The sequence below is a fragment of the Crassostrea angulata genome, chromosome 10, assembly GCF_025612915.1.
Source record: "Crassostrea angulata isolate pt1a10 chromosome 10, ASM2561291v2, whole genome shotgun sequence".
Taxonomy (NCBI): Eukaryota; Metazoa; Mollusca; class Bivalvia; order Ostreida; family Ostreidae; genus Magallana; species Magallana angulata.
Window position 1 is genome coordinate 56155668 of NC_069120.1, and position 21190 is coordinate 56176857.

At 37.6% G+C, this 21190-nt stretch overlaps 1 protein-coding gene across 9 annotated transcripts in view; it reads right to left on the minus strand.

Moving 5' to 3' along the window:
• Positions 1 to 1718: 1718 nt before the first annotated feature.
• LOC128165427 (polypyrimidine tract-binding protein 1-like) overlaps positions 1719 to 21190 on the minus strand; it is a 20694-nt gene continuing 1222 nt past the window's right edge. The window contains exons 1-18 of one of the 9 annotated variants that reach the window (XM_052829942.1): positions 16891 to 16914; positions 15375 to 15467; positions 13160 to 13309; positions 12568 to 12714; positions 11986 to 12123; positions 11775 to 11826; positions 11611 to 11669; positions 11061 to 11226; positions 9907 to 10005; positions 9128 to 9154; positions 8248 to 8375; positions 6643 to 6676; positions 6378 to 6470; positions 4719 to 4816; positions 4262 to 4383; positions 3314 to 3388; positions 3002 to 3065; positions 1719 to 2661 (exon numbers count right to left, since the gene is read on the minus strand). In XM_052829942.1, the coding sequence (XP_052685902.1) occupies positions 2593 to 2661; positions 3002 to 3065; positions 3314 to 3388; positions 4262 to 4383; positions 4719 to 4816; positions 6378 to 6470; positions 6643 to 6676; positions 8248 to 8375; positions 9128 to 9154; positions 9907 to 10005; positions 11061 to 11226; positions 11611 to 11669; positions 11775 to 11826; positions 11986 to 12123; positions 12568 to 12714; positions 13160 to 13309; positions 15375 to 15449 (1596 nt within the window). In that variant the 5' untranslated portion in view covers positions 15450 to 15467; positions 16891 to 16914 and the 3' untranslated portion in view covers positions 1719 to 2592. Of the gene's footprint in view, positions 2662 to 3001; positions 3066 to 3313; positions 3389 to 4261; positions 4384 to 4718; positions 4817 to 6377; positions 6471 to 6642; positions 6677 to 8247; positions 8376 to 9127; positions 9155 to 9906; positions 10006 to 11060; positions 11227 to 11610; positions 11670 to 11774; positions 11827 to 11985; positions 12124 to 12567; positions 12715 to 13159; positions 13310 to 15374; positions 15468 to 16303; positions 16434 to 16492; positions 16646 to 16890; positions 16915 to 21190 lie in introns of those variants that run through there. The other 8 variants (XM_052829941.1, XM_052829939.1, XM_052829934.1 and 5 more) reach the window with 8 other exon arrangements.

A 21190-nucleotide genomic window follows, 5' to 3' on the forward strand; every position in this document is an offset into this window, starting at 1 on the left:
GGACATACTATAGACCCGAAATACTAAAGACCTGAATGTCATTGAATTTTATATATAAATGATATATTTGAATTTCTATGTGCCGTGTCAAATAAAATGACTTTGTGTGTGTATTTATTATATTTTCATGTATGTAAAATGTGGTAGAAATTATCATGAAATGACATCCATATCAATTATTTACGCAAAAATATGACAGAAATGAAAATTTGTATTGAATGGAAAATTTGAACTAATCCATTACTATTTTATCATGTGGTCTCTTAAATCATATAAAATAATGCATTAAGTTTTCATTCAATACAATGCAACAAAAAATGGTTTGAAATACATAATCTCCAAGAGAAAAATGATGATTTGAACTTAATTTGTATTAGAGTGATGTATAAATCATTGTGTTCTCCATCACTTCATACTATGGCAATGACCATACAATTACCGTTAGAAATGCTTTCAGAAATGAACTCGATTTTTTATGATGATAGTTAAATGTTTAACTTCAAAACAAGTTGCTGAAAGTATATTAGAATTTACCATAAAAATTAGTACAACCAACTTTTATTTTCTTCTTTGTGGTGTTTTTTATGTAAACAACCAATGATTCATACAACAGTTATATTGTTTGCGGCCCATTTGACGCTTGCGTCAATATGATTTCTTGTTTAACAGATGATATACAATCTTGGGTCAAAACAGAATCAATGAATATCCAAGACCATCAACTATGATTTTCATATATGATAAAGGTGGTCTCATAAAGGCGATGCTTCATCTCAATGAGCTTTGTAATTTGTGATTGTCTATGTTTTAAATAAAGGAACACGAACAAGTTTGTGTTTAGAATACCCCATTTCTTAAGGTCAGATGACACGTTCCTCGAGAATCTTTTTTCTATCTCCTCGTAATAAAGAGTTCCAATAAAAAATATCAATTTTATAATTACTTGATGAAAATTTAATTGGGTTTGGTTATGTGTCTAGATGGTCGAGTGGTTAGAACCGTGGCAGGTCGTGAGTTCAAAGCCCGGCCCCGGCGGAGATATAGTTCTACTATAGTGAAATTCGCTGAGCTGTAGATGTATTTATTTTTATATCAGCAATTCAAGTATACATTTGTATTTTCAAGAAGATTATAAAGGAAATTGCATACTCTAGTATTTTGCAGAAATGCCTGGTAAGGTACACTAATATTTTGCAAGAAAGCTTGTCAAAGTAGTACATAGTAAACCATTAACAAATTCCTGGAAAAAGTTATCTAAAATTGAGGAATTGTCTAACCTTAACATTTTTTAAGAGTCACATACTCTTTTCTACATTTCGTCCAATACTTGTAGATTTCTCTATATATTCGGGTGTTACAATTTGAGTAAAGGCATCATGAAACACTCGTATGCACATTGTCTCTCAGATGACATCATGGTTAATAGATTTCAATTTCAGTTATTACGGTCTAAAATTTAAGACATGGGTAGGGTTCTTGAAATTCTTAATTCATAACTTTAATCATCATATTGGCTTCTGGTCCAATACGTTTGACCAAACCGAGACGACAGATAACCAGTGATCACAATGGGTCAGCGAGAGACCCAATATATAGTAGTATATATATATAGTACCAGCAAGAGAGGTCCAGAGATCACGAGATGAGAGTCAAAGGTCAAGGTCACAGGGAGCTGGAGACAGTGCACATAGGTAAAGAGAACAGAAAGAGACAGAAGATCAAGTGTCAAGTTTAATGCACAAATATACAAAGTACTATGGTGATGACAAAGAAAACAAAAAACAGACAGAGAAAATCAGAGAAGGATTATATAGCTGTAATGACAACAGAGGCTAATTTTGATTTGTTTTTATTACAAATATGTCGTAATATCTTAACAGTTGATCTGTAACATCTCTGAACTGTGGCTCTCAAAAAATCAGAGACCAGCAGTAATAAATAAAAACATCTCCGTCTTGATAAAAAAAAGCTACAAAACATCAACATAGTACAAAAAAAGATGACTTTTGTTCCCATAATTCCCTCAGATCCATTTGTGTCAGTGACAGCAGTATACCCCCCGCCATGTTGTATTGCTATGGTAACTGACATTACAGTTGATGATTCGGTTCCCCTGAATGTTTTGGACACTCTAGTCTGTCCTTGGTAGTTAAAGCTGGGTGATTCAATAGATATGAATGCTGATATCAGCACCAATGAAAACCAGGCTTACATGTAGAAATGGATTTCTTTGTGTGGGACGTTGAAAAATACTGGAGAGCCTGGTTAGAAACACATCATATAGTAGACCAACAATTTCAACAATAAAAATAAATCAACTATTAAAAATTGAAACTGAACAAATTTGACCCCTGGGGTCCAGTGTGGTGTGGGGCGAGGTCAGTGAGCCGGTCAGTGGTTCCTGACCCCCCAGACACCACACTGGACGAGAATGGTAAATGTGAGATCATTGCACATTCAACATGGCATTTGTAAAACTCCAATGCCATTACCACATAAAGGCACTTCACATATACCACCAGAGCCCCACCCACAAAGGGAGGCAATTAATCAACGTTCAGTAATGTCATGATGGGCTGCACACGGCACACACTATATGGTGGACTTGGAAAATGAGACTCGCAGGTGGTTGGTGTCACTTAGGGGGTAGTTGTGCATAGCCTGCAACAAAAACAACAACCATTTAGTTATCATCAACAACTTAATCGATCAAAGAGCATAACTTTCTCACTCAAAGAATGAAAATATTTCAAACTTAGTTTCTATCTCTATTTCTACTGCAATAGTCATCTTTCTTTTCATTGTCAAATTATTTGAAAAGGGGAATAAATTTACTTGATCAACCCAAGATAGAAATTGTACTCTTATAAAGAGTTTAAAAATAACAATGCAATTAATTTTTATGGTAGTATTTTACTGAATGCAGCAATGTACGAGAGGCTTTCTATCTCTCTACCACGAAGAGAACAGCACATACTAACAAAAGAGTACTAGTACTTACTATCAGTGCTGTCACCGCCTCATCGACTGAAGCCATCTGAATCAGCGCCATTTTTCTGTCTTTCCTACAACACAACAAGATCAATGTCAAATTTATATAGCACAGTTAAAAGAATTAAAAAGTGAGAAAAGTAGAGCAGAAGCAATGGGCTTTAACTAAACATCATCGGAATATCAGTTTAATGAGTGAAAAATATTGAGCACATCGAGTTGTTACTTAAAATGACTCTGAAGCTTTACTTATTTTAAATGCATAACAATTTTTGATCTAGAAAATCTTTTCAAACTATTTAATATTCCTCTGGAAACTTACGGGAAAAATTTGAATGCTTTGACTTGTCCATGCTGCGCGAAAGCATCAGATAGAAAGTCCTCCTCTATGTTGGGTCTGAAATGAATTCATTTGAAAGTGTTATTTAACGATTTTGAATGAAAAAAATAAATCAATCATTTGAAAATTCTAGATAATTGATTATTAATTTATCAAAATATTGGTTCAAACTGTATGATAAATCTGAAGGAATGCTGTTCTTTTGATTATACAAGGTCTCTTAAGCTACACGACAGCAATAGAATTGGCTTCTAAATGGGATTTTGGATTTTGTGTATCCGATATTGCTAGAATATTTAGGTTTGTTGATTTTTTTTTTCAACTACAACTGGTATAACATCCACTGAATGTGAGGGTTCCTGATTTGAACTATCCGAACACTTATGGAATGTTACATAAATGCAGTTACTATCCGGACACTTACAGAATGTTGGATAAATGCAGTAACTATATGGACACTTACGGAGTGTTGGATAAATGCGGTAACTATATGGACACTTACAGAATGTTGGATAAATGCGGTAACTATATGGACACTTACGGAGTGTTGGATAAATGCGGTAACTATATCACACTTACGGAGTGTTGGATAAATGCGGTAACTATATCGACACTTACGGAGTGTTGGATAAATTCGGTAACTATATGGACACTAACGGAGTGTTGGATAAATGCGGTAACTATATGGACACTTACAGAGTGTTGGGTAAATGCGGTAACTATATGGATACTTACGGAATGTTGGATAAATGCAGTAACTATCTCGACACTTACGGAGTGTTGGATAAATGCAGTAACTATCCGGACACTTAAGGAGTGTTGGATAAATGCCGTTACTATCCCGACACTTACAGAGTGTTGGATAAATGCGGTAACTATATGGACACTTACGGAATGTTGGATAAATGCAGTAACTATCTCGACACTTACGGAATGTTGGATAAATGCAGCACTACGGATGGAGGGAAGATGTTCTGACAATTCTTGGAGCCGGGGCGTTTGAAGCGGTGTAGAGGGGAGTTTGTGAAGTCTTTGGTGAGTCCAGCATCCTGCTCAAAACAGAAGAGATCAAGCTTACCCACCTCACTCTATACTACTCACACTCATCATGTGTGTAGGAATTATTCAGTGCTCAAAATACAATCAGATTTATAGATTCATTCATTGATAACAATCATTACAACCATTTGACAGAATTATGCTTTAGAGATTTTTTAGTGCTAACAATCATTTTTTAGTTCCATGCTGAAGATTCCTTCATTTCTAACAATCATTTAATAGTTCCATGCTGAATATTCCTTCATTTCTAACAATCATTTAATAGCTTTATGATTAATATTCCTTCATTGTTAACAATCATTTGATAGTACTGTACTGTTATCCTTACCGGTTGTCCCTCTTTGGGCATCTGTACCAGGGTGTGTTTGGACTGTGTCACGCGGATATTCTTACCCCACACCTTGACTTTATCCAAGTGAGCAATTGCTGTAATCAAGATAAAACAAGTTGTCTCACCATGATCTTAATAGCATCTCACCAATATCTCACATTTCAACAATGCCTCACATATCAACAGTATCTCATATCTCAATAATATCTCACATCTCAACAGTATCCTCTATTTCAACAATATCTGACATTTCAACTATGGGCAAACATCACCAAGGTTTTCAACTTCATTCTAACATCTCTACATTTCACCACTAAATGATGGAACAGTTTTTTTTCACAGGTTTGCAAAAAATCTTGGAAAGTCTGGGCATTGTATGGGCACATATATGGTGTTAGATGGTAATGTTTTAGCATAAAACTTAAATTCAACTGAAGCAGAAAAACACTAAATGCTGCAGTATGAAATCTTTTGTAGAACCATTTTAACAAGAGCTTGGACTTTGGGTAGTTGTGTCAAACAGCATGGTGACGTAGGCCTGTCTATTTCATTGTAGGCAACCCAGCCATTGCTCTTTGAAATCAACAAGATTTGTCTGGCTTTTAAGGTAAGGCTACGCAATCAGTGTATATTTCGCTTCAAACCAGTGTCATTTTAACTTGCTTTGACGCAAGAAATGAATAGTTACATCAAACTGAAAGTCCAAGGACTTGTTAAAATGGTTCTATTTACTCTTGTATCTTAGTTTAAATAGATTTTGTATTAATTTATATCTTGGCATGCATTAAATACCTTGATCTGCATGTACTCATTCTTAACTATGTTTTACATCACTGCATTTAATTTCTGTTCAAATTTTCAGTAAAATAATATGTAGTGTGTAAAAACATATAGTATATTAAGTGCTTTTTTTAAGCAAAATGCAAAATTTAGTGATTTTGAAGTAGGGCATATAATCTTAATGAATAGAACTAGTTTAAATCATGATTAAAAACAAACAGTATTTTATCCTTCATGTGGAATGAAGTGATACCTAATTTTGAGAACCTTAACATTTCTACTTGTCTGTTTATGCAGCATTTTGTCAGGTATATAGGAACAAATCATATCATTATGATTACCCTCATTGTCAATGCCAATCATGTAAATAAAGAATTTGAGGATTTCTCCTATATTTGTTACATGCATTCAATGTCATGATCTTAAGTCTGTCACATATTTTTCTACCCTTAAATTGTACACAGTTTTCTAGAATAAAGACCCTGAAGGGCTTCAATAACATTCAAGTTATGTAAGTAGAATTTGGGGGAAATTGAAATTTATTGCATACAGGATTATTCCAGCCCCATTTTTTTTATCATTTGCCCTCATTGACAGTGGAAAAATTTAAAGCAGGTCTAATTGAAAACTTCTGTTAAATGACATTCAGGCAAATTTAAACAGAGTGAAATATCTAATTACTGTGACATGTCAAAAATAAAACGAGCAAAAATAATTCTGTGTACCATAAAGAAATACTAATTTAAAAATTCAAATGTTTAGAAAAGTTGATATCTTTAACAAAACCAAGATAATGTGATGTGAATGTTGTGGGGGCTGGGGTGGGGGCTGGGGTGGTGGGGTGGGGTTAATTGTACCTGATGAGGAGGCACCTACCTAACTGAGCTTGATGAGGTTCAGCCATCTGCACCAGGGCGTTATCTTTCTTGTTGAACAGAATTTTCACTCGGTGCACGTCACCATAGACACCTGTACAAAGTCAACACATGTAACAATAGAGGACTCCACTGGCCAAGTAAATCACAGCAGAACAAATTGATTCTCGTGCTCTTTATGAAAATTTCCATCTATGTACAGATAATACTACAATACACAGGAAACAGACTAAATAAAAAAGAAGTGCTTTAAAATACAAACGTACCAAAAAGGGTAAAGAGAGCGTCGGGCGTAACCTTCTAGAGACAGGAAGTTAGCAGAGCGAAACCAAGAATCCGAGGAGAAAAAGTCCACGTGTAGAACACCAGCAGAGTATGGGAATAAAAAAAAGACATCAATAATTTAGTGAATGTGGTTACTTTCTAGGGACTCTAGCAGTGTGCTACATTAGTCTATACAAAATCAACATGCCCACTTATGTCATGCTATTAATTCCCTAGTACAAGCTATTCAGTCTCACCTCCCCACCCACCCACATATACACATTGTCTTATAATTGTACATTCTCAGACATGGTCCTTACACTGAGGTACAGATTAACCCTTTATACCAAGACTTCTCAGTTAACCTACAGCAAATGAGCTCTATTTCAAGCTTTTTTTAAAAATACCTAATTTCTCTTACACCAAAAATGTGCACAACCTTACACATACGATACATATATGTAAAAAAAATAACCTAACCCTATGATACTTTTGATATTTTATGTTACGGGCATTGTAAGTTTTTTTTTCTGTTTATTAACAGGTAATGTTAAGAGCTTACAATAAGATGCTCTCAGCTAGCTATAAATAGGGGCTTTCATAAAATCCGTGTTCTAAGCTAACTATAAATATAGGGAAATATGAGCTCGTAAATCTATGTTTTGAGCAACCTAAAAGAAAGTGAGGTCATAAGTTGCTGCTTTGAGCTATGTATAGATTTGGGAGCTCATAAATTGGTGTTTTGAGCTTGCTATAGATTTGGGAGCTCGTGTTCTGAGTTCGCTTTAGATTGGGGAGCTCATTGGTTGGTGTTCTGAGCTAGCTATATAGATTGGGGACAAGATGAGCTCGTTATGCTGTGGTAAGCAAGAAATACACTTCTGTAAAAAAATAAAAGTGAATAAAGAAATATATATATACATTGATTTGAATAAAATCTAACTCAGGTCTACCAAGATAGCAGGAAAAAATGTAGATTATACGGACTGAATAGCTTAAGAATGGTGAAAGCAACTGTAGAGCTGAGTAAGCATGCCTCACATGAAGATAAGCAATGGTAGTTACAAAGCACGGGAAAATGGGGACAGACTGCACAGAATTCCAAAAGTCCTCGTTTACTCTGGTATTTTATTTCATACATTTTGCATTGATATGCCCGATAATGAAAATAAGAAATCTTTCAATTGGTCCATCTGAAGTAGAATTTGTTTTAAATGTTATAGGGCTGCGTTCTTCCTGTGGGGCCAGCTTAGCACAGTACTGAGTCAATCTGCTCAGTGGCTTATAACAATAAAAATACACCAATCCATTAGCGGCAGGCTAGAACACTTGGCAAGATTTTTATAGATGATTAGCAGAGTTCTTTACAAAAACTAAAGTAGCTAACTATGCTAGCTCACCCGCTAACTTTGTAACAGCAAGCACCTGTTGGAGTGGTTGACCATAAGCTAGTCTTCAGCCCCAGACAAGTCAACAGTGGCTAGCCCCACCGTGATAACTTAAGTGGCCCTGGGTCTTTCTCAACCCCTCATTGGGCGGGCTAGCTACTGCTGGTTTGCAATGTTAGCTTGTTAGCGGTGGCCTATAGCATTGTGTGTAACACTGACCTGTTCGTCGAGATTGGAGACCAGGAGCACTGCGTTCCCTGCTCCCGCTGCTGCCGCATTCAACGTCATCATCCGTGCAGCTCCCAGAGCACTCGGAACGCCGTAACTCGACATCTGAGGAACTTGAGCTGTGAAACAAAATATCAAAATTTATATACAAACAAAAAATTTTACTTGACAAAACCCAGAGCTGTTATTAATTACTTGAAGAACTTCTCATGTAAATTTCACCAGTAAATTTGCAAATTTGTATCAAATATTTTTTTCTTCTTATTTTAATTTAAGGCAGTTTTAAAAAAGGAATAAATTCATAGATAAAGTTAGTGAAATTCAGAAAACAAACATTAGAAAAGACACAGTTCAGACAAATACAGAAATCTGCCACCATGACGAACAGCCAAGAACTGTACAAATCAAGCCGTCTGTGACATACACATATACGATCCACATCAATTATTATCTATTGTCAAATTTACAAATCTATATCAGCTTTTGATGATACCTTAAAGAGACAAAACTAATCTAAACACAGCAGGTCCACCATCACTATTTTCATGCATAACTGTTGTTGACTGAATTTTCAATAAATGCAGATTTGTAATTTAGCTTTATCAAACAAGATAATATTGGATAATAGCCCTAGCATTACTAAAAGCACATCATAATCTGGTTCTGAAACAGGAATTACATACTTAAATATCATACAATACTCAATAGCAAACTACAGAATTTTATGAAGGACGGAATGCAATCAAATGTTTTCCGTGCTTTGATTCAAGCCTGTTTACATAAATAACAGCAGTGGACTATTCACATTTAAATGTCATGGCCTGAAAACATTCCAAGGGTCATGACCTCTTGAAGAAGCAGATTCACTCACCTGAATTGTTTCCACTCAAGTTACTTGCTAAAAGAGGAAAGAAAACGAGAGAGTCAGAGCAGATCAAGAGGCAAGAAATCTTCTCATGCCAAGCACACACTCGGGATCCACTCTGTCAATCAGTAGCCTAAACACACCCACCCAGCATTGGTTAACCAATCAAATTCCCCAACAGCACTGATTGACAGAAGCAGGGGAGGTGTTGTAGTGAAGTTACAAACATGCAGCTAGAGTTAGTTCTACTAGTCCACTCCACAGTTACATACGGTCATGTCAAAACAGTCTCTGTCATGGTAAGTCGTGGTAGATATCAAGGTCAGTTGCAGTTGATATCAAGGTCAGTCGTATTTAATTTAGAGGTCATTCATGGTTGATTTAGAAGTTAGTCATAGTTGGTTAAGAAGTCAGTCATAATTGATTTAGAGGTCAATTGTAGTTGATTATAAAGTCAGTTGTGGTTGATATTGAGATCAGTCGTGGTTGATTATCAGGTCAGTCTAAGTTGATATTGAGGTCAGTCTTTTGGTTGATTCAGTCGATGTGTTTAATTTAGAAGTCAGTTTGTAGTTGTTTAAGAGGTGATCGTTGGTTGTTGATTTTAGTCTTTGTTTATTGTGGAGGTCATGGATGGTTGATTTAGTCTTTGTTCATTGTAGAGGTCATGGATGGTTGATTAAGTCATTGTTGATGGTTGATTAGAGCAGCAGACAGTGTAAAGGCGCAGCGTGACAGGAGAGAGAAGGACAGGACAAAGAGAATTAGTGATAAGTGACTAGTACCATAAACAGGTGTGCCTCCCACCACATTGGCGGCACCGTAGGCCGTTAGTGGGGCTGCTCCCATCCCTGGAACCATGGGTGTCACCAGGCTGCCCGAACCTTCCAAACACATGCCATTATTACTACATGATAACTGGCTACAGACAAAGCATAAAGCGATTCACCAAAGCGGACACGACTGCTATCTACTCAGTCACACCCTGTACTGTCTAATGTGGGGAGATGGATTTAGTCACACCCTGTACTGTCTAATGAGGGGATGGGGAGAGAAAGGGAGGGGCACACATTGGTATCATTGCAGGCTTGGTGGTTTGTTTCTCTCTTTATCTGTCACAGGAACAAAGCGATACTGAAATTCTAGTTAAGTACCGAAGTTGTTTCAGAACATATCTAATTTAAACAATTTTCAAGAACCCCAAAAAGATGCAAAAAATTTTCAATTAATATTTCTCCTCAATTCAATTTTTAATGCCAGAGAGCTTTTGTTTGAGGTTTGGGGCGGTGTTAACATATATTCTAGAGGATAGGGTATAATTTCTATAACGTGTGTGAAGGGGACTGTTTCTAGCTTCGGGTGTGATAGGATGCAGGAAGTGTCACTATGAATACAATGATATGACAGATTACTGCTCTTAATCCTCTGTGACCTTGACACCACAGTGACCTTCACAGAGAACTAGAACTATATAAATATAACAGCATCTTGTCACATTCTTCCTTATTCTTTCTGATAAAAGTTAACCACAAAATGAAAGTCAATAAATGTGAGAAGATGCACTAATTAAAGGTTAGGTCAATACACAATGACCATAAATAATTAGTATAATGAATTTACAAACTTATATAAGCACCAAAGTCAGTGTTAATAGCAACAGATTCTGGATATAACAATATAAACTTTATATATAAGAAAATAACTGTGTAATAATGGCAAATAGAACATAAAATCTGTCCTTCATCTTCTCTTCATAAAACAACAACTGGCAACTAAAGGTAACGAAACTTTCGATCAATATTTACTCACGCAGTTCCAGTGGTGACTTAACCTTGACTTTTCCATCTACGGGTCAAACACTGAGTGGGTGAATTCTCTATATACAAAGTGTACAGTTATACGGTAACTAGAGATTAAGGGGGTCTGAGGGGGGACTTACCTCCGAAGGGCATGGCCTGGTCCAGCCCGGGGTCCCCGCTCGGGAGGTTGGGGTTTGTGAAGTCTCGACTCTTGTCGTTGTTGTATTTCACATTCAGATTGTTTAGCTTGGAGTAGTCAATTCTTAGAGTACAGCAGCCATTATATATGTTCTGTCCGTCAAGAGACTGCAATAACACACATATTCATCCCCATTAAACTGATCCAACGTCTTAAAAAATTAGCTCAGTTTTATTGTTTTTTGGGGGATATAACTAAGTTTTGTCTTAAATTTTGTACATTTCAAATATTGTAAAACATATCTTTTAATATAGGTAAAAGAAAGTCATTAATTAAACTACATCTCTTCATAACTTTCTTTTACAGTGCTGCTTTTTCTCAATTCTTCGTAACTTTCTTTTACAGTGCTGCTTTTTCTCAATTCTTCAGAACTTTCTTTTACAGTGCTGCTTTTTCTCAATTCTTCTGAACTTTCCTTTACAGTGCTGCTTTTTCTCAATTCATTTCTACTCCACACAGAACGATTTGATATAGAACTTCTCCCTACTTACCAGTTTTGCTGCGTTTGCTGCCACGGGGTCAGACATCTGAATCAGAGCTTGGAATGAATCTGTAAGACAAATAGTTACCATGGTTACTCTCTGGGTCAAGTTCTCTGTCACTACTTCAACAAAACGCAAGTAAATAACAACAGACAGAGAGGTTAAAAACTTACTGTTTTTGGTGAATATAATCATCTTCAAAACTTTACCAAATTTGGAAAAAATCTGAAAAAACCCATAAAAATAAGTTAAAACTTTTCAAAAAAGTTTGCCTCAATATAACCAAATGCTAAAACAACAGCTAAACCATGATTTTAGAATTGATCTTGGACATGAACATTAAACTGGTGGAGGAGAGCTGTGTTGGCTGGTTCCCTGACTAACCTGGTATAGCACCTCTATTCCTACAGGGTACACCAGGTGCTCCACAATGATGCGGAGGGTGGTGCGTTTCTGTCCCTCCTCTGTGGGGCCCCCCATCACTGCGGATGCCGCCTGAAGAGCTGCCTGGGCTGTAGCATTCTGTAAAACAACAAAATACATAATGAAATCACATACAGCATCATTATTTATTGCCATCACCAATATCTACTTCTATTCTATGTCATTTATTCTAACACTTTGGAAAAGTCCACACAGCAGCTTTCATTAAATAAAATCAGGCCTTCCTTTTTTTTTTTAAAATAAGTAAAAAGTTTCCAAAAGAAAACATAATTCTTTCTAAAGTTACAAGAATAATGTAACCAAACATTAATTTGCAAACAAGAACATTTCGCGAGGTTTCATGAGACATCACGTTTTCAAGTGTTTCACCAAGAAGCAGTCTTTTAAAGTCTCTCATCTACTTTTTAAGTTCATCGACACAGACTATGCTGCAGAGATTACTGTAGAACTGTCTTTTCTCTGGTTTAACATAAAGTAAATTATGGCTCAAATGCAAGTTGGTTTGATGAAGGAAAGTCCGACCTGAAATGAGTTGGCCTGGTCTGTTTTGAGCTCCTTGTGATTTGAAAATTGCACATAGACCGGTTTCATGCGGATCTGAGCGGGGTTCTGTTGGTGGAAGCTGACCATGGTGACGGCTGCCTGCTCATCTAAAAACTCCAGGAATGCCTAAACAGAACAGAGGTGGAAACTTTATTACAACATTACTGCAATGGCCTACACGTCTAAAAACTCCAGGAATGCTTGATACAGAAGATCAGACAGGGATTCTCACTAGGAACATATTCATATTCTCTCTACACTTTATGTTAGAAAGGTCTATATAACTTAAAATAATTAGTTCATGTTTCACATACTCTGATTTTAAATATCATGATTTTCCTTGAGCAGTGAACAGATAGGGACTTTTCTTTTTTCACATTACTGCACTACCACCTACTTAAACACTCTACATGTATTTCTCCCAGAAACACATTATCCACATTGGTATTTACAGATTTGATCTATTAATATTATTATGTGTACTCGATTTTCCTGTGTTTTCTTAAGTTTTCTATGTTGTGGACTTTTAGTGTACCAGAGTTTTTCATGTAAGACATTTCTAGGAGTGTACCTGATTTTTCTGTTTGAGCAGGAGGACGTTTGACATTTTTCCGTACGGCATTCCGAGCTGGACCACGTCTGCCTCCGTACAGTCGGGCGGGAGACTCCTGATGTGAACCACACGGGACGGCCCATTGGGCGAGTTCTGTTCCAGCTTCACCTGTAACAACAAACAGCCATCATATTAAAATCAGAAGTTTGAAAGTATCAAGCTCCAAGTTGAGTCACTAAAGATGAATATATTCAGTATGTTCAAAATAAAGTAACTGCCCTGTAACAACTATGTCTGCTTGCTAAAATATCTTTTTAATTATCCAATACATGTAACAATATCACAGTGAAGTAAAGCATAAACACCCCTGGAGACAGGATTTAAAACTGGGTCCCAAAGAGGTAGCGTAAAGTTTAAACCATCCAGATGGAATAAGGGAACAAAGGTAATCAACTCTATCTAATATTGTCAACTTTCTTAAAAAATAGCGGAAAAAAATATCTGTGTACATAAATCCTAAGTCCCCAGTCTACTACATGTAATTTACTGTTGACCAAACTTATCATGAAATAATAACGCTAAGAGTTGTTTCTAATTTGGAGTGGCAGCATGTAAAGGCCCCACTAGATAACTAATAATCAAAGTGTGAATTATGTCATTCACAAATCAAGTTTATTAACTTTCTGAGCCTGTAATGTTTCCACACACCGAGTTAGGATCTCTGTTTAGTGATAAACTCCGACTACTCCGACGTGTACAGATCCGTATGTGGACGCTACATTAAGTACGTAATTAGAGACATTACAGTCATCAGATATTTGAATGCTGTATAGATATGAATCATATCAAATTCTAGTCACAACATATGGAGAACTCTAGTCCCGCTATGGAGAGTGGAGAATTGCAATTTTCGTAGTCATTGATCCATTTCATTTACCAGCCCAATTATCCGTTTCATTCTACGTGGCAGTTTTTCAAATTTTCCCTTGTCTCAGCGTAAACAAGCTTAATGCCGAATTTTAAATGTGATTTAATTCTCTTTTTTCTCTATTCATGCGGTGTTTTCATTAAGCCTTACACTAAGTCCATACATTCTACTTATTTCTGGTTGTGGCAACATTCAGAGTTTTTTCAGGACATTCATAAATAACTCCCCAAAAGATCCGCTTTCATTAGCTTAAAGAAAAGTAAACAAAAATTAAATGGATAAAAAATTGCCGTTCTCATTTGGCAGGGTATCAGACTTGGACATGGTTGAGCGAACCATTCATTTGATGGCTGGTATCTCAGTCACCATGACTCTCCAATAACTTTATAATTAAAATTTGCGCTAAACCCTCTACCTTTTATAATACTTTAAATGAATGTGCCATTTACAATGCAATAATATTTAAATTCACTCCTTTTAAATGCTCTTATCCCCGGCCTTAGGAGGTAATTACGATCGTGTCGATCCAACAGGATTAGACAAAAATTAGCCAGGACACTTGGAGAGCGAACCAGTCCGCTGGGACGCTTATTTCCCGTCTCCATGGCAATGACCAGTGTGTCGAGTTTTGGAGATATGACGGTGTCATAGAAACTAACTTCAGGTGACAATATTGATCTGCCTATGTCTGCCTATTGATTGGTTCTGCCATGATATAAATATTTCACTCTACTGCCGGCGAATGCCATGGATTCCAGGTGACACTCGCAGCCAACTCTACTGTCACCTTTCCATGCTATGGATTTTTCGTCTGTCTGTTGTGTTTCACTCATTTTTCACAATCAATTTTTTAATCATTTATCAGTTTTTTCTTGGTAAGCGACACTCAATTCACTGATGAACTCGCCAATAAATCAATTCCATCCTTGGGAACATTAAACCATCATGTACAAAATCAATAGCCAACATTGTCAACTTTTAGTTTTCCTTTGACACACAGATTATAAAGACTACACGGAACAATATTCTTTAATACACCTCCTGACAATACCACAATGAAATCAATGACAGAAAAAACACAATCATCAGGTAAGCAGTGTAATCTACCTGTGCTTGATGAGTAGTTTTGCAAGATGTCTCCTATCTACAACACAGCATCTAAATCCAACTCTGTCCCAACCCGGCTCCACACACACGACCCACCTGTAGGACCGATACAGCACAGTCCACAGGGGGGGGGGGGGGGTCACTGAATGTGACAGCCCTTCCTGGACCAGCAGACAGACTGATGGACAACGTACTCACCTTTTTTGCGTCATTGTCCGAGCCGGACAGGTGAGGGGGACTGGTCCCATTGGTAACCATGGGTGACTGTGACATCAGGTCGTCAGAGGGGCGCTGTAAAACAGAAACAAAAATCACGTTAAACATCAAAATCATACAACAGGAGAACATAAAATACACTACATAAAAATGGCTTCTTGGAATGATTCAATTTGCCACTATACTCACAGCTACATAATGCTATCTCAACAGCAGACAATAACTGTCAATCGCTATCTCAATAACACACAATAACTGTCACTCATCATCTCAAAAAGGACAATAACTGTCTGTAACTATCTCACTAACAGGAGGTACTAAAATAATACATGAAATCACTACTTTTTCTCCAATCAAGCTACAATTTCTCTCTTTTTCAGAATTCTATATGTAGATTGGCTCATAAAGACTGTTATCAGCAATTATATGTACAAAGAATATGAATGTCAAATGTGACAGAGAGTAGAATCTTGCAACTTCTGGAGGTGCATGAACTTAAGCATGAGGTGTGACAAGGCCCCTTGTCGAGGACCATGACGGACAACTCCGGACATCAGTGACCGTAAAGTTGTGTCTCCATGGCGATATTTAGAGTAACATCTGTGACAGAGTACCGCTGTCTATACACAGCTTGTGTGACATCAAACACTCATCATTGATCCTGTAGCACTACACACAACATTGATCCGAATTAATGGACCTAACCAATTGATGCTGAATGCCATGCCCAACAAACGTTGTCAGAATGGCAGCGCCGAATGGAGTCGGACATCCGAGTCTGTCCCTTCATCTTTATCTCCCCACCGTCTGGCAAGCGGTTGTATCTGAAGGTCAGTGACAGAGTGGCAAGACTCCATAAAATCACACCTATAACAGGTCAATTCACACCACCAAAACAAGATGACAATTACCTGTAACATGAGATCTCCTCCAAACAAGGAAGGGATCCAGAAGCCAGGGGTGTGAACAAAAATGAAAGTAATGAATCCTGTCACACAGTTCATTTGTGGGGTCAATGATTCCCCACCCCGTGATTAAGCTTCTCTCCTCCCCCCGGGACACTGTCCCTCCCCACATCCCACAAATAATCAGCTACTCACCAGAACAGAAAGCAGAGAGATCCAGAGAAGAACAAGGCTAGAAAGAGAGAGGAGTCACTCAATACACACACATAGCAAGGCAGTCAACCATTGACAAATAATAGAAGGTATATAGCACGCTGCTAGCTCAGCCGTGCCGATCCAATAATATTGTCGCGTTGTTACCAACAAGCCTAACTCCCCCTCAGTTTCGCAATATCAGGATGCACGAATATACTTGTGTCTATTCAAAAATCAGGTGTCATTAGATCAAGTTTCATATTGTCCGACTTGAGATGGTGTTTAATTGACAATGTGTCTGAGCGACGCTGATCTTGTTAATTAATGCAATGGCTCTGGTATATCACCTTATGATAATCCCATAGATTTACACACGTTCAACCCTCTCACATATTTACCTATGATACAATACTTGAACCTCTACATTTGAATGGTACCCCTAATTCTCTGTCCAGTGAATGTGGGGATTTCACTCTGAAAAGTTTGCCCAATCCAGTAACGGCTTTAAATGATATTGAAGTACAAAGAAAAACTAGGCGTTTTTTAAATGTAATATCTAAACCCTCTACCATATCTTTATAACAGAGGTATCAGCTTGGCGCGGTATTATGTTCAGCGTTTATTTAAACCTACAAACATCATGACCCGCTGCATAGCTTTTATTCACATTCAATTTCCCTCTGTTGCACTTGCCGTCAAGACAGTAGGGGTTGTTTCCCTTACATCAGCTTACTTTACCTACACAAGGGGATGTAACAGGTGTGGACAGGCCGTGCTGGCCTCAGACAACATTTAATCTACACAGGGACACAGTGAGAGTCAGATAGTGATCAGAAATCAACCATGACCCCGCTATCTGATCAAAGCACACCCCCTACAGGGTAAAAATGACAAAATCTATACCACACTAATTTCCTCAAAACACCTCGCCGAAACCACGGCGACCAGTCTTGTTCAAACACTTGTAATCCTTCCAAGGGTTTTTACTTTACACAGATAAATTTTCATCGCAATCAATCAATATATTGTGTACCCAAGATCCTCCAAAATTTAAATACCACCTCACGCTTTCCAAAGAAAATCAGAACATATTTAGACTCGGGTGTAAGGCAATATGTGTGTTAATAAAGTGGTAAGGGGTATCCGAGAGTGGTCTGAAGATGTCTGTACACAGAACTCGGGCCTGGTCCCCATCTCTACAAACATCACACGCCTCCATTCCCCGCCCCTTAGCCAGTTCCTGTCCTAACCTGCTTCCTCTTTAAGGTCATCTTAAGAAAATGAGTTTTTTTACCGACTGATCGCCAACCTAACTCTCACGTAACACAGGACTTTTGGTGATTGGAGACACAAGACATCTGATGATCGGAGAAGTTCTAGCCTGACATGTTCTCTGTCACTTAACAATACATGCTGAGATTGTCACTGAAACTCTTGAATTTGAACTCCTTGTATCAAGTAGCATAACATCATACCAGTCATACAAGCAATATCAACAAGCTTAAACATCCCTTCAATACTCATCTCATTTTTTTCTTTAAAACAGTTTTAAAAGACATAAATAACTAAATATGTATGTACTTTGAATTCCTGGGAAGTTTTACTGTTAGCATGAACTAAACTCCCATCAACTGAGAAATAACAAAGTTTAAGTTGAGCATGCATGCATATTTTTTCAGGAGATTTTCCTGTCTAGATAGTTTGTTGTTTTTTCACTTAATGTAGTGCCTCTAGGTATAAATGAAATTCTTCACACATTTCTTTTCTACCACAGTGACTTCTCTCCCTTGATTGCTTACCTGGCTGACCAATTCAAATTTACCTCTGTTAAGCCATTATAATATAATGATTTTAATTAATTCCTGTGGTTATTGTTAATTGTCAAGGTAATGCCAGGTGTTATAGGTAGACAATAGACAGGTGATGTAATACCTGAGCCCCAGGGTCAGACTGCCCCATTCAGCTGGTGATCCATTACCTGGCCCCTATCACCTGTTATCTACTCTACAAACGTTCTCACACTTGTCATCAACTTTCTGTGAATTTTATCAGCCTTTTTAGTCCGGTTATTATTCTGGAATGAAGTTATTATTTCCAATTCTCTGTTTACTTCCCTGAATCAGAGATAAACCCAGAGACCCACCAATCAACATGTCAGTAGAGGCTCTTCAGCCACCGATCTCCACCCAAATACAACTGTCAAACTCCCACCCACCCCCCAGTATAACTGTCCCCCAGCTCTGTGTACCTGACTGTAGATCTGATGAGGACCCCCCCCCAGTATAACTGTCCCCAGCTCTGTATACCTGACTCTAGATCTGGCAGGGACTCTCATGGTTGGTGTCACAATACCCTCTCTCCTCTTAACTTTTCATTTAAATGACTCCAGACAGCAAATCTATTTATTACGACTCAAATCATGAGACTGAACCATCGTCTTAAAATTCCTGGCCTTTATGAACCTGAAATCTATTGCTTTCGATGCTATTTATATTCATTTACTCCCAATAAGTCCTGATTGACTGTGTTCATACTGTCCCATTGTTCACTTGAACACCATGTTACCCACTTCCACATTCTGTTTTCACTACCCACAAAGCTTCCCCGAATTACGGATTGATTTCTTTTTTTTCTCTATGTTCGTTATCTTTTTTTCAAGGGAGATATTGACATTTTAATAACATATTGGAGTTTTGCTTTAACATCCAGCGAGACTTCATTATCTGTTCGTGTCTCTGACTACCTTTGATAAAGGAAAAAAACAACACCTTTCAACATTTATTTTTCTCAGGGAAATCATAATTCTGTTTCCTAGACCAAGTCTTTGAACAAGCATGCTACCGTTTTAATTTATTACAAATAATATTGAATTCTTCCCCCTATAAAAAGCTACCCCATTTCCTTAAAATATTAGCTCTGTTTAAAAACACAGATCAATTATTCCTCAATAGTTCAGGGAAAATGACAAACAAATGCTCATTTAGACTTTGTTTGTACAACACAAAAAGCAAATTTAAAATCTATAGAGGTTTTGTTGTCTCAGGGCTCGTGGTCAACTCAGTGTCACTGTAAGGTTTAAATACTCTCTCTCTCTACCCGGGCTTTCAGGGAGATTTTATTTCCAGAACAGAAAGACAATTCTAAACAGATATCCGTCCTGCTTAGAACTGGAACTCATTAAAATTCTCTATAGTTAATCAATACACAATTTCTGCATAGAAATAAATGTATAGAAAAACACCGATCCACTGTTCTATTTGGGATCTGATATCAGATTCCCATAAATTGACCGCTGCACTTAAACTTCAGGAAATGGTCAAACGGGGGGGGGGGGGGGATAATCTTGTTGGGTTGGTGGACGGTGTTACACCAGAATTAAAGCTGTGTATAACAAGATTGGCTGTGATCCTACTGTAGTATATAACAAGATTGGCTGTGTGATCCTATTGTAGTGTATAACCTGATGTCATCACTGAGCTAATCACTCTACACTGTGTAGACTGTCACCCTGAGAGGGACCACTCACCAGGACTTGGCGGATTCTCCCTATAACAACACTTAACATGACCACATCAACAGCCTAATACTGAAATCAACATTTACATCCACACCCCCCTTTTTTACTCTAATGAAATCAGAACTTACAATTAACATCCTTTATTTACTAAATCCTTCACAAATCTACTAATATCTAACCCCCCTCTCTAAAACTAACATTCCCTTCGTTCCTCAACAAATCCTCTACATATAACAACTTAATACAATTAACTCCCTCTCATGATTGAGACCTTTTATTCTCTCATAACTTGTATGAATGAGAATCAAGAGTAGTGGTTGCTCCCCCTTCCAAACCACTATACATTTTCTACAGCAGAACCTGCTAGGCCAACAACTAACTCACTTTCTCTCTCTTTCTCTCTCTCAACCAATTCTAAATTAATCTCTTACTATGTATCCCCCCCCCACCTCTTAAAAAAAGAGGAAACTGTGTCCTACTAACAGTGAACTACCTCCCTTCATGGCCTCTAATTTAGCCAATGAAACACAGTGCATTTAACAATGAATATACCCCCCCCCCCCCACCGAGGATTAGTAAGTATTTGTGAGTGGTAAGAACAGGACGGATTTGTGTGCCGGGTCATGAGTTTTCTGCCTCACAGCTGAGTCCTTTGTTGGGTTTCCTGGATCCGGCTTGCACACTTCCTGTGGGACTTGTGACAAGGCCAGATTTCCTGGGGGGACAAGGAAGGAGACGTGAGTTGTTTCCTGGCGATAAGTCGAGTACCATGACAGTTTATCATGATAAATCAGGGATTCCTACAAATAACCCCCCAACCAACAAAAAACGCAGCCTCTTGTATCAGTGGCAGGCGGTCACTACTAATATACCTCAATCACGTACAACATGGACGGCTAATTCAATAATAATCTTCATCTTGTTCATGCACACTCTTCAAAGTCTTGGCAATCAACCTTTCTCTCCTACAACACTGACCCAAAAGCTCCACAGACCAGTACCTTTACTGTTACAAAGCCAGGGCATCAGACAGCTATTTAGTCTTCCTACACATGGTGTAAATTAACCAAATAATACTGTAAGAAATCAAAAAACTTCCTACAAACAATTCAAATATTAATGAGAAGGATTTAAAACAATACAGAAAACCCCAGACAGAAACCTCCAAAGGTCTAGTTCTA